The sequence below is a fragment of the Salvelinus sp. IW2-2015 genome, linkage group LG2 (genome assembly GCF_002910315.2).
Source record: "Salvelinus sp. IW2-2015 linkage group LG2, ASM291031v2, whole genome shotgun sequence".
Classification (NCBI taxonomy): domain Eukaryota; kingdom Metazoa; phylum Chordata; class Actinopteri; order Salmoniformes; family Salmonidae; genus Salvelinus; species Salvelinus sp. IW2-2015.
In genome coordinates, this window is record NC_036839.1 from 38,971,441 (window position 1) to 38,985,736 (window position 14,296).

At 46.2% G+C, this 14,296-nt stretch overlaps 1 protein-coding gene across 1 annotated transcript in view; it reads right to left on the bottom strand.

Annotated features, from left to right (window-relative positions):
* Nucleotides 1-14,296, bottom strand: part of LOC111971786 (phospholipid-transporting ATPase IH) — a 64,947-nt gene that overhangs the window by 31,033 nt on the left and 19,618 nt on the right. The window contains exons 2-5 of the mRNA XM_023998601.1: nucleotides 5,517-5,639; nucleotides 5,203-5,292; nucleotides 4,069-4,149; nucleotides 1,976-2,083 (exon numbers count right to left, since the gene is read on the bottom strand). Of these exons, the coding sequence (XP_023854369.1) occupies nucleotides 1,976-2,083; nucleotides 4,069-4,149; nucleotides 5,203-5,292; nucleotides 5,517-5,639 (402 nt within the window). The remainder of the gene's footprint in view (nucleotides 1-1,975; nucleotides 2,084-4,068; nucleotides 4,150-5,202; nucleotides 5,293-5,516; nucleotides 5,640-14,296) is intronic.

The window sequence follows — 14,296 nt, forward strand, 5'->3', positions numbered from 1 at the left end:
AAACCTCCCCCACTTCTCCTTCACCCAAATCCAGATAGCTGATGTTCTGAAAGAGCTGCAGAATCTGGACCCCTACAAATCAGCCGGGCTAGACAATCTGGACCCTCTCTTTCTAAAATTATCTGCCGAAATTGTTGCAACCCCTATTACTAGCCTGTTCAACCTCTCTTTCGTATCGTCTGAGATTCCCATAGATTGGAAAGCTGCCGCGTTCATCCCCCTCTTCAAAGGGGGAGACACTCTAGACACAAACTGCTACAGACCTATATCTATTCTACACTTTCTAAGGTCTTTGAAAGCCAAGTTAACAAACAGATTACCGACCATTTCGAATCTCACTGTACCTTCTCCGCTATGCAATCTGGTTTCAGAGCTGGTCATGGGTGCACCTSAGCCACGCTCAAGGTCCTAAATGATATCATAACCGCCATCGATAAGAGACATTACTGTGCAGCCATATTCATCGACCTGTTTAAGGCTTTCGACTCTGTCAATCACAACATTCTCATTGGCAGACTCAACAGCCTTGGTTTCTCAAATGATTGCCTCGCTTGGTTCACCAACTACTTCTCCGATAGAGTTCAGTATGTCAAATCGGAGGGCCTGTTGTCCGGACCTCTGGCAGTCTCTATGGGGGTGCCACAGGGTTCAATTCTCGGGCCGACTCTGTTCTCTGTATACATCAATGATGCCGCTATTGCTTCAGGTGATTAATTTAATCCACCTCTATGCAGACGACAACATTCTGTATACCTCTGGCCCTTCGTTGGACACTGTTAACTAACCTCCAGATGAGCTTCAATGCCATACAACTCTCCTTCCGTGGCCTCCAACTGCTCTTAAATGCAAGTAAAACTAAATGCATGCTCTTCAACCGATCGCTGCCCGCACCTGCCCGCCCGTCCAGCATCACTACTCTAGACGGTTCTGACTTAGAATATGTGGACAACTACAAATACATAGCTGTCTGGTTAGACTGTAAACTCTCCTTCCAGACTCACATTAAACATTCCAATCCAAAATTAAATCTAGAATCGGCTCCTATTCTAACAAAGCATAACTTCACTCATGCTGCAAACATACCTCGTAAAAACTGAGCATACCTACGATCCTTGACTTCGGTGATGTCCCACTTTACAAAATAGCCTCACAATCACTCTACTCAACAATTGGAATGCAGTCTATCACGTGCCATCCGTTTTGTCACCAAAAGCCCAATACTACCCACTCATGCGACCTGTAAATCTCTCGTTGGCTGGCCTCGCTTCATACTCGTCGCCAAAACACAACTGGCTCCAGGTCATCTACAACGTCTCTGCTTCGGTAAAGCCCAACCTTACTCTCAGCTCCAAACTGGTCACCATATGCACAAGCGCGCTCCACGCAGGTATATCTCACGTGGTCACCCCAAAGCCCAATTCTTGGCTTGCCGCCTCTCCTGCAAGTGCTCTTGCTGCCAATGATGAACAACTTGCAAACAATCTCTGAATGCTGGAGACTCTACCTCCTCCACTCAGCTTAAGGCACCAAGCTGTCAGATCCAGCCCCACAGATCACTCCCGCCAAACCTTTAAACATAGCCATCTGTAAATAGCCCATTCAATCTACCTCATCCCAATAGTGTATTTATTTATCTTGCTCCTTTGCACCCCAGTATCTCAACTTGCACATTCATCTTCTGCACATCCTACCATTCCAGTGTTTAATTGCTATATTGTAATTACTTTGCCCCCATGGCCTATTTATTGCCTTACCTCTCTTATCTTACCTCATTTGCACACACTGTATATAGATTTTTCTACTGTATTATTGATTGTATGTTTGTTTATTCCATGTGTAACTCTGTGTTGTTGTATGTGTCGAACTGCTTTATCTTGGCCAGGTCGCAGTTGTAAATGAGAACTTGTTCTCAACTAGCCTACCTGGTTAAATAAAGGTGAAATAAATAAATAAAATAAAACTAAGGCAGTCATACCCGTAGCTTGTGACTCTGTGTCCTCACCACCGTCCCTTCCTTCACCACGTCCACAGGACACTCATTTATACTGCAGTCTGCCTTGTGTCTCAGCCAGTCTTCATAACCCTGGGCGAGAGAGGAAGAGGTGGAGGAAGGGAGGGGAGAAGGGGTTGAGATATACAAGTAGCAAAGGGCAGGAGAAATATGTAGGGATCGTTGGAAGAAATGGAACATAGAGGAGAGAGGGCGATACCGTCATACAAGGTCATACAGTACGTGGTATCAAATTAGTGGTATGTTCTGTCAGCATGGTGACCTGTATCCAGGGCATCTACACAACATGTCATCTTGTAGATKAATGATTGCATATGACCTGACCTGGGCGCTGTTAGCCAGGAGAGGTTCATACATCCCTGCTGTTAGCACATCTGTCTCTAACGGAACACAGTGGAGGAAGGCTTCCAACACCAATGAACAGAGAATTAACATACACCGCATTCAGAAAGTATACAGACCCCTGGATTTCCCCCACATTTTGTTACGTTACAGCCTTAATCTTTTTCTCATCAATCTACACACAATACCCCATAATGACAAAGCAAAAACTATTTTTTAGAAATGTTTGCAAATGTATTACAAATAAAAAACTGAAATATCACATTTACATAAGTATTCAGACCCTTTACTCKGTACTTTCTTGAAGCATCTTTKGCAGTGATAACAGCCTCAAGTGTTCTTGGGTATGATGCTACAAGCTTGGCACATTTGGGGAGCTTCTCCCATTCTTCTCTGCAGATCCTCTCAAGCTCTGTCAGGTTAGATGGGGAGCGTCGCTGCACAGCTCTTGTCAGGTCTCTCCAAAGATGTTCGATCGGGTTCAAGTCTGGGCCCTGGCTGGGTCACTCAAGGACATTCAGTGACTTGTCCCGAAGCCACTCCTGCGTTGTCTTGGCTGTGTGCTTCGGGTCGTTGTCCTGTTGGAAGGTGAACCTTTGCCCCAGCCTGAGGTCCTGAGTGCTCTGGAGCAGGTTTTCATCAAGGATCTCTCTGTACTTTGCTCCGTTCATCTTTCCCTCGATCCTGACTAGTCTCCCATTCCCTGACGCTGAAATACATCCCACAGCATGATGCTGCCACCACCATGCTTCACTGTAGGGATGGTGCCAGGTTTCCTCCAGACATGACGCTTGGCATTCAGGCCAAAGAGTTCAATCTTGGTTTCATCAGACTAGAGAATGTTGTTTCTCATGGTCTGAGAGTCCTTTAGGTGCCTTTTGGCAAACTCCAAGTAGGCTGTCATGTGCCTTTTACTGAGGAGTGGCTTCTGTCTGGCCACTCTACCATAAATTCCTGATTGGTGAAGTGCTGGAGAAATGGTTGTCCTTCTGGAACGTTCTCCCATCCCCACAGAGGAACTCTGGAGCTCTGTCAGAGTGACCATCGGGTTCATGGTCACCTCCCTGACCAAGGCCCTTCTCCCCTGATTGGTCAGTTTGGCTGGGCGGCCAGCTCTAGGAAGAGTCTTGGTGGTTCCAAACTTCTTCCATTTAAGAATGATGGAGGCCACTGTGTTCTTGGGGACCTTCAATGCTGCAGAAATGTTTTGGTACCATTCCCCAGATCTGTGCCTCGACACAATCCTGTCTCGGATCTCTACAGACAATTCTTTCAACCTCATGGTTTGGTTTGGTTTGGTTTAGATCCAAGCTCAACTGTTGGATCTTATATAGACAGGTGTGTGCCTTTCCAAATCATGTCCAATCAATTGAATTTACCACAGATGGACTCCAATCAAGTTGTTGAAACATCTCAAGGATGATCAATGGGTATGATGGATGCACATGAGCTCAATTTCGAGTCTCATAGCAAAGGGTCTGAAAACTTATGTCAATAAGGTATTTCTGTTTTTAATTTTTTATACATTTCTAAAAACGTATTCTTTCTTTTTCATTATAGTGTATTGTTTGTACATTGATGAGTAAAAAAATATATTTCATCAATTTTAGAATCAGGTTGTAGCGTAACAAAATGTGGAAAAAGTCAARGGGTCTGAATACTTTACGAATGCACTGTATASCATTAATTATGACATTTTGTTCAGATCAACAGACCTGTTTAATGGCAGTGACGGTGATGACAAAGAATAGAGGCAGTCCGCTGGTGACGGGGCTGGTAGGCGTGTCTATGATGAGCTGAGGAGAGAGAAAAAGAGGTAGAGAGGGAGGGAACAAGGAGGTAGAGAGGGAGGGAACGGGGGTAGAGAGGGAGGGAACAAGGAGCCGAGGAACAACGGGAGAGAAAGCACACCAAGACGAGCGTAGAAGAGGATGAACAAGACGTAGAGAGGGAGGGAAACAAGGAGGTCAGAGAGGGAGCGGAACAGGAGGTAAGAGAGGGAACGCACTGTAGAAGAGGAGAAGGACAAAACAGCGAGGTAGAAAGGGAGTCTGGAACAAGGTAGGAGACGAGGGAAGGGGAACAAGGAGGTAGAGAGGGAGGGAACAAGGAGGTAGAGAGGGAAGGAACAAGGAGGTAGAGAGGGATGGAACAAGGAGGAGAGTAGAGCAGGAGTCAATAAATATCGTTTCAAATAAATTCCAGTTCGGGGGGAGTGATGGAGCGCAATCAGGTGACTTCAGTTTATATCTCCGCCTCCCCACAGTATTTAACCACACCTGCATACCTAACGTCCTCCTACCCGCTGGTTACTCATTACTCATAACTCATTCATTTCAGTTTAAAGGGATGGTTTGAGATGAACTCATGGATACCATTTTTATGTCTTTGTGTGCAGTTTTAATGATGTTGAAGGTAGTTTCTGAAGCCATTCTACAGAAGGTTGAATTCAAGCCAGACTTCAGGGTTGTGTGTGTGTCTCAGTTTGAGAGAGCAACAGAGAAAGAGTGAGATTGCTAACATCCGCTAGAGCAATAACTGGAAGTGTACAGGAGCAGCTAGCATGCCAAAATCTTAAACTATCCCTTCAACCATTGTAGCAAGCTGGACCGGCCACCTTAGTCTCCTCCTCATAGTGCTACTGGACGGGGTCATATCATATCTATCATGGACCATGATCATAGGCCCATGCCTACTTGACCAATGTAATTCCAAGCCAAATAATTTACATTACCTAATTAACTGTCACATTGACTTCACATAGCCTACGTCTTTAAATAATAGTGTGTAACCTGAACATGTGAAACCCCAGTCTGTGCAATATGTATGGTAAAATGGCATATTGTCACCTGGACCAGGAAGATGAGCAGGAAATAGAAGTTGGCGATTCTTCTGAACTGTTCAAACAGGTTCTTGGGGATGAAGTTCCATACGGTGTACTGGTAGAGAGAACACACACACTGTTACCAGGCAGTCTAGAGAGAAGAGCAGCAGTGTGTGTATGTGTGTGTGTGTGTGTGGTACAAAAGGTTGCTAACCCTAAAGGACAGAGATACTGTTAATGGAGCACAACAGGCTTGGTTATCAAGGTATCGATTTGGTTTTCAGGGGTAGGTGATGCTGTTGTTATGCCAACTGCTTGGTTGCTGTGGAGCCTGCTCACCTTGGAAGAGACAATGCGGTTGTCGGGATAACGCTGAGGGATGTAGGCATCGGCCCCCAGCGGGGGTTCTTTGTGACCGATGTATACTGTCCGGCTGTCCACCCAGTACTCCTCCCCAGCACACTGTTAGAGAACGAGAGAGAGAGAGAGAACAGGAACATTTTACATCTGGCTATAAATTAGTAAGGAAATTCTCAATAGAGAACATTTTTGTAATGTGTGCTACCTATATCCCCCCAGTAGAATCCCCATACCTTAACGACGACAGCTTCTCCATTCTAGAAGGGGAGATCAACCATTTCCAGGCCCAGGGACATGCACTAGTCTGTGGTGCCCTAATTGCCAGAACTGGACAAGAACCTGACACCCTCAGCACACAGGGGGACAAACACCTACCTGGAGGTGACATCATTCCCTCCTCCATATGCCCCCTTAGACACAACATTACTCTCTCTCGGCATTACTCTGGACCCTGATCTCTCCTTTGACAAACATATCAAGACTGTTTCAAGGACAGCATTTTTTTCCCCCATCTACCTAACATTGCAAAAATCAGAAATGTTATGTCCAAAAAATTATGCTGAAAAATTAATCCATGCTTTTGTTACTTCTAGGTCAGACTACTGCAATGCTCTTTTTACCGGCTACCCAGATAAAGCACTAAATAAACTTCAGTTAGTGCTAAACACGGCTGCTAGAATCCGCACTAGAACCCAAAAATCTGACCATATTACTCCAGTGCTAGCCTCCCTACACTGGCTTCCTGTTAAGGCAAGGGCTGATTTCAAGGTTTTACTGCTAACCTACAAAGCATTACATGGGCTTGCTCCTACCTATCTTTCCGATTTGGTCCTGCCCGTACATACTACACGTACGCTACGGTCACAAGACGCAGGCCTCCTAATTGTCCTAGAATTTCTAAGCAAACAACTGGAGCAGGGCTTTCTCCTATAGATCTCAATTTTTATGGAATGTCTGCCTACCCATGTGAAAGACGCAGACTCGGTCTCAACTTTAAGTCTTTATTGAAGACTCATCTCTTCAGTAGTCCTATGATTGAGTGTAGTCTGGCCCAGATGTTGAAGTGAATGGAAAGGGCTCTGGAGCAACGAACCGCCCTTGCTGTCTCTACCTGGCCGGTTCCCCTCTTCCACTGGGATTCTCTGCCTCTAACCTTATTACAGGGGCCGAGTCACTGGCTTACTGGTGCTCTTCCATGCCGTCCCTAGGAGGGTGCGTCACTTGAGTGGTTGAGTCACTGACGTGATCTCCTGTCTGGGTTGCGCCCCCCCTTGGGTTGTGCCGTTGCGGAGATCTTTGTGGGCTATACTCGGCCTTGTCTCAGGATGGGTAAGTTGGTGGTTAAAGATATCCCTCTAGTGGGCTTGGGGGCTGTGCTTTGGCAAAGTGGTCGGGGAGGTATATCAAGTCTGTTTGGCCCTGTCCGGGGTATTCACGGATGGGGCCACAGTGTCTCCCGACCCCTCCTGTCTCAGCCTCCACTATGTATGCTAAAGTAGTTTATGTGTCGGGGGCTAGGTCAGTCTGTTATATCTGAGTATTCTCCTGTCTTATCCGGTGTCCTGTGTGAATTTAAGTATGCTCTCTTTCTTTCTCTCTCTCGGAGACCTGAGCCCTAGGACCATGCCTCAGGACTACCTGGCCTGATGACTCCTTGCTGTCCCCAGTCCACCGCTGCGTTGCTGCTGCTCCAGTTTCAAGTTCTGCCTGCCGCTATGGAACCCTGACCTGTTCACCGGACGTGCTACCTGTCCCAGACCTGCTGTTTTCAACTCTCTAGAGACAGCAGGAGCGTAGAGATACTCTCAATGAGCTGCTATGAAAAGCCAAAGACATACTACTCTCTGAGGGCTGACCTGTTCACCCTCACAACAACTGATTGATTATTATTATTTGAACATCTGGTCATTTATGAACATTTGAACATCTTGGCCATAATACTGTCAAATCTCCACCGACCAACTTCACGCGACAAAGGGAGAGAACGCGACCAAGGCCAGCGTGAAAATATTCTCTTTATTTAGAAGATGAAGAAAACCAACGAAGCAAAACAACAAAACGGAGACCCTGAAGCTATAACCGACTAAATTTTTATTTTGAAGGGCTAACCGCAAAGTCCACTATTGTGGCTAACCCTTATTTGGCTAGCTCACACGATGGTCCGACCACCATTAATCAAATTAGAACAGTTTTATAAATTAGGGTTATTTTAGATGACACCTAGCTACTGAACCCAATTATGTCATTTTGCTATGTTTTGGGGAAGAACATTGTTGCATCCATGAGCTAGCTAGCTTTTTTTATGACCAGCACTGCAGTGCCCGAGACAACTTCACCAGCATCATAGCCATAGGTATCGATGAATCGTTGTGACATATGAAATACGAGTGATAGTGTAATCAATGTGCTAATAACTAACGTAACTAAAAATTATGAACGCGTTATAATTATTATGTACATGCAGTCATATTCAGGTCCTGATTGGTCAACAAGCTGTATCCTCGACGTTTCATAGAGTTGTATTTTTACGTGTATCTTTTTTGACACGCAAAGACCCAAACGGCGTTCCATAGAAATCCTGGTTGAGAATGAAACGACTGAACAAAACAATGAAACAGCACAGCAAGTAAGTGAAGAAATAGGTTTTGATTATGTTTTACTGGCAATGGGGACATACCTAAATGCCAACAAAATAACTTTTTGGTCAGTACGGTGTGTGTAACATTTATTTAACTTGGCAGGTCAGTTATGAACAAATTCTTATTTACAATGACGGCCCGGAGGACGCTGGGCCAATTGTGCGCCACCCTATGGGACTCCCAATCACAGCCAGATGTGATACARCATGGATTCGAACCAGGGACTGTAGTGACGCCTCTTGCACTGAGATGCAGTGCCTTAGACTGCTGCGTCCATGTGTGTGTTAACTATTTAACTGTACTAGAATGCTTAAAAGGACGCTAAAATGTTAGATGTCGGTTATCAGTATCGTTTCTTTTACAAGGTAAATGTCGGATATCGGTATCTACCAAAAATGTCATATCGGTACATCACTAATTATCACTAACCTCAACCCAGTCTCTCAGAGCGTTCACAGTTAGTTCATTGACACCCCTATCAGATCACAGCAAAATCACACTCTACTTGAACAGAGCTTTGCTCAATCATGAGGCATCAAAGACAAAGGAACTGAATAATATTAAGAAATGCTATAGAAGGAAGGAAAGTAGTGTGGAAATCTACCAAAAAACAATTAGGCAACAACAAATTCAATCACTTCTAGACAACTTCCTGAACAAAATGTTTCACTGTAATAGTGAAGGTGTAAACAGCTTCCCTATCAAATCAAAATATTTCAAGCAGACAACCTAAGAACATTAACAACAATGACAAATGGTTTGAAATTGAGAAACCTATCCAACCAAAAACATAGAGACCCAGAAAACCTTCACCATGGTGAATCACTAAAACAATACAGGTCTACACTACGGAAAAAGAAGGAACAGCACGTCAGAAATCAGCTCAATGTAATTGAATAATCCATAGACTCTAACCACTTCTGGGAAAATTGGAAAACACTAAACAACAACAAGAAGAGTTATCTATCCAAAATGGAGATGTATGGATAAACCACTTCTCCAATCTTTTTGTCTCTATAACAAAGAACAAACATCAAAAACATATACACGATCAAATACCAATCTTAGAATAACCTATTAAAGACTACCAGAACCCCCTGGATTCTCTAATTACATTGAATGAACTACAGGACAAAATACAAACCCTCCAACCCCAAAAGGCATGTGGTGTTGATGGTATCCTAAATTAAATTATAAAATATACACACACCAAATTCCAATTGGCTATACTTAAACTATTTAACATCATCCTTAGCTCTGGCATCTTCCCCAATATTTGGAACCAAGGACTGATCACCCCAATACACAAAAGTGGAGACAAATTTGATCCCAATAACTACCGTGGGATATGCGTCAACATCAAACTTGGGAAAATCCTCTGCATTATCATTAACAGCAGACTCGTACATTTCCTCAGTGAAAACAATGTACTGAGCAAATGTCAAATTGGCTTTTTACCAAATTACCGTACAACAGACCATATATTCACCCCGCAAACCCTAATTGACAAACAAACAAACCAAAACAAAGGCAAGTCTTCTCATGCTTTGTTGATTTCAAAAAAGCTTGACTCAATTTGGCATGAGGGCCTGCTATACAAATTGATGGAAAGTGGTGTTGGGGGAACACCTGTCACTCGTGTCACTACCCCCTTGCGTCTTTCAGTTTCCCAACACCAGGAAGTGATGAACTTTCATCTGACCTCGTGTTCCGAGTTCCCTCTCGTCCTTGGATACCCCTGGCTTCACAGCCATAACCCTCACATCGACTGGTCTGTGGGCACTATCAAGCAGTGGGGTCCTACGTGCCAAGCCACTTGTATCTTCCCAAGTTCCCATCTAGCTTCGCTCTCTCACTCTATCCTATCTCTCGCGCTCTCTCACTCTATCCTATCTTCGTTCTCTCTCACTCTCTAACCTATCTTCTCGTTCTCTCTCATCCTCTATCCTATCTCTCGCGCTCTCTCACTCTATCCAGTCTCTCGCCCTCTCTCTCACTCTATATTCTATCTCTCTGCCCTTCTCTCACTCTATCCTATCACTCTCACTCGCTCGCTCTCTCACTCTCTATTCTATCTCACTCTATCCTCTCTTTCGCTCTCTCTCACTCTATCCTATCTCTGCGCTCTCTCACACTCTATCCTATCTCTCGCGCTCTCTCACTCTCTATCCTATCTCCTCGCGCTCTCTCACTCTCTATCCTATCTCTCGCGTTCTCTCATCTCTATCCTATCTCTCGCGCTCTCCTCACTCTCTATCCTATCTCTCGCGCCTCTCTCTCTAGCACTCTCTCACTCTCTATCCTATCTCTCGCGCTCTCCTCACTTTCTATCCTATCTCTCGCTCGCTCTCTCTCACTCTCTATTCTATCTCTTGCGCTCTCTCACTCTATCCTATCTCCTCGCTCGCTCTCTCACTCTCTATTCTATCTCACTCTATCCTATTCTCTCGCTCGCTCTCTCTCTCTGGGTCATGGCATTCCTCATGTGTTTTTTGTTGTTGTTCAGCGGGCCAAAGCGGCTGACACTCTCTGTTGGCTAAGTGACTATTTTAACTGGCTGCCAAATGCCTGTTGATCAGCCTGGGCTGGGCTGTCCTGTCTGGATTTACCCCTGGGAGAGAGACAGCGCAGAGGCAGTAATGGCATCAGTATCAACAATTAGCATAACATATTTTTAGACCTTATCAACCTATTATGATTTTCATCCAAGAATTCTAATTCTATGTTCTGACTATTATTGAATGTAATCTATGGCAGAGAAATGTGAGTCTCATGCTGCCTTTGGTTTAGTCAGATCAGCTGGTTTATATCAGTCATTACATTCAAGATGTGTGAGAATCAGTGAGTGGAGAGGACATCACGGGTAGGATGACTAAAGTTACAGAGGTGCTTTTTCTAGCATTTGTTTATTGGAATGTTACATTTTATATCTGTCAGGACCCGGTGCGAGAAACAGTCACTAAATCGCAGAACCCAGAAGATGAGGCCAGCACAGCAGTACTAGAGATGGTGGTTTAATAAAAAATAGATATCTTCCAAAATACAAAGAAATCCAAAAGTGGTAAAAACAGCAAGGGAAAAACAACCTTAAAAGACTAATCCATACAAAAGAACAAAACCAGAGAACCTCTGGAAAATCCAACAGAGAAAAATATATGTTCACAACAAGGCTTGGGCTGGGGCTGGGTGCTAACATACAAACACTGAGCAAGGAACTGAGGAACACACAGGGATTAAATATACACAAGGGAACGACATACAGGTGCAAACAATAATTAGAGCAAGTGAAAAACAAAGGTACAAAAAGGTGCAATGGGGACATCTAGTGACAAAAAAACAGAACAGTCCTGGCCAAAAACCTGACAGAATCCCCTCCTAGGAACGGCTCCTGACGTTCTACCAGCCTTCTCAGGGTGGAGGGCCCTGAACTGACGATGAGGTCAGGGTCCAGTATGTCCTTGGCAGGAACCCAGGAGCGCTCCTCGGGACGCGTAGCCTTCCCAGTCCACCAGATACTGCCAGGACCGCTGCACCCGGCGGGAGTCCAGTATCCGGTGGACGGTATAAGCCGACTGGCCTCCGATGACACGGGGCGAGGGGGAGGTCTGCCTGCCGGAATAAGGGGAGAAAAAACAACAGGTTTTAATAAAGAAATGTGAAATGTGGGATTGATTTTAAGGGATCTGGGTAAGTGCAGGCGAAAAGTAACGGGATTGACTCTCCTGGCAATCTTAAGGGTCGATGAATCTCTGGGACAGCTTGCGAGACTCCACCGTAGCGGTAAGTTTTTTTGTTGAGAGCCATACTCTCTGGCCGGGGTACAGGGTAGGACGGGACGGCGACGTCTGTTGGCTTGTCGTTGGTACTGCTGTGAGGAACGCAGAAGATTAAGACGGGCCTTCTTCCACGTAAGCCGACAGCGTCTGATGAACCTCGAGGCTGAAGGCATCTGACTTCTGCTCCTGGTCGGGAACAATAGAGGAGCATAGCCAAACTGACACTCGTGCGGGGATATACCAGTGGAGGAGGAGCACAAGGTGTTGTGCGCATACTCGGCCCAAACATGAAGGATGACCATGTGGATGGGTTGTTGGAAACCATACATTGAGGGTGGTTTCCAGCTCCTGATTCATCCTCTCAGTTTGGCCATTGGACTCCGGATGGTACCCTGAAGATAAACTGGCCGTGGCCCTATGAGTTGGCAGAAGGCCTTCAAAACCTTGAGGCGAACTGGGGACCTCTGTTCGGAAAACATATCTTGCGGATGCCAAAGCCTCGGAACACATGGTTAATCACAAACTCAGCTGTTTCCTTGGCAGAAGGTAATTTGGTCAAGGGACAAACCTGGCCGCCTTAGAAAACCTGTCGATGATGACTAGGATCGTTAGTATTACCATGGACGGAGAAGGCCAGTAATAAAGTCCAGCGAGATATGGGACCAGGGTCGGTGGGGAATAGATAAGGGGTGAAGGAGTCTTGAGGGCGGAGGTGAGAAGATTTGCCTGGCAGCACACGGAACAGGCCTTGACGAAAGTGGCCAACGTCTTCTTTTATGGTGGGCCACCAGAACTTACGCTGGATGAACTCCAAGGTGCGACCTACGCCGGGTGACAGGTGAGGCGAGAGGAGTGCCCCACAGAAGGACTTGGGACCTTGCTGCCTTGGGAACAAACAACCGATTAGCAGGACCTCCTCCAGGGCCCGGTTCGATGGCTTGAGCTTGTTTCACGGTATCCTCCACTTTGCCACGAGATCGGAGCCACGATCTTAGCGGCAGGAAGAACAGTCATGTCAGTATCTTCTCGAATGGCAGGAGAGTAGACTCGTGACAAGGCATCCGGTTTGAGATTCTTCGACCCGGGTCCTATAGGTGAGAATAACTGGAATCGGCTGAAGAAAAAGAGACATCGAGCTTGTCTGGAGTTCAACCGCTTCGCCTGCTGGATATACTCCGATTTTTGTGGTCCGTAAGCACTTGAAACGGTTGAGAAGCCCCTCGAGCCAGTGTCTCCATTCCTTCAATGCCATCTTAACCGCTAGGAGTTCACGATCCCCACACGTAATTCTCTGGCCGGGGTAAGCCGGTGAGAGAAGAAGGCGCAAGGATGAAGCCTCTTGTCTTCACCCTCTGAGACAGGACAGCTCAACACCAACCTCTGATGCGTCTACCTCCACCACAAAAGGTTCATCCGCCGTCGGTAGTGTCAGGATGGGAGCAGAGAGGATGCGCTGCTTGAGTCCTTGGAAGGCCGTCTCAGCTTCTCTTCCCACAGAACCTTGTGTTGCCACCCTTGTTAAAGCTGAGAGAGGGGCTGCACGAGCTGAAGTTCTTGATGAACTTGCGGTAGAAGTTAGTGAAGCCCAGGAAACGCTGACTTCCTTAACGGACTTGGGGTGGGCCAATCTGCTACCGCCCCTACCTTCTTGGGGTCCATCTGGACTCGACCGGGTTCCACTACAAATCCCAGGAACTGTACTCGAGAGGAATGGAATTCACACTTTTCCGGCTTAACGTACAAATGGCTGTCTAGGAGGCGTTTGAGCACTTGTCTGACATGCTTGTGTGTTCTTGAAGGGAGCTCGAAAAGATGAGGATGTCATCCAAGTAAACAACACGAAAATGTTAAGCATATCCCTAAGCACATCGTTTTATGAGCGTTGGAACACAGCCGGGGCGTTGGTCAGGCCGAAGGGCATCACCAAGTATTCGTAGTGGCAGTAGGCGTGTTGAAAGCGGTCTTCCACTCGTCACCGGGGTTTGATCGCACAAGATGGTATGCGTTCCGCAGGTCAAGCTTAGTGAAGACCACTGCTTCCTGGAGCAGCTCAAAGGCTGTGGCCATAAGGGGTAGCGGTTACGGACGGTTATGGCATTAAGTCCCGGTATGTCGATGCAAGGACGTAATCCCCCGTCTTTTTTGGCCACAAAGAAAAACCCTGCTCCGCCGGGCGAGGTGGTGGACGCATGAGGCCTGCTGCCAGAGCGTCCTTGATGTAGGTATCCATAGCAGCTCGTTCGGGAGGAGATAGGGAAAAGATCCGACCCCTGGGAGGGCAGGTGCCCGGAAAGGTCGATGGGGCAATCGTAAGGTTATGGGGTGGGTAGTTTGGTGGCCTTGT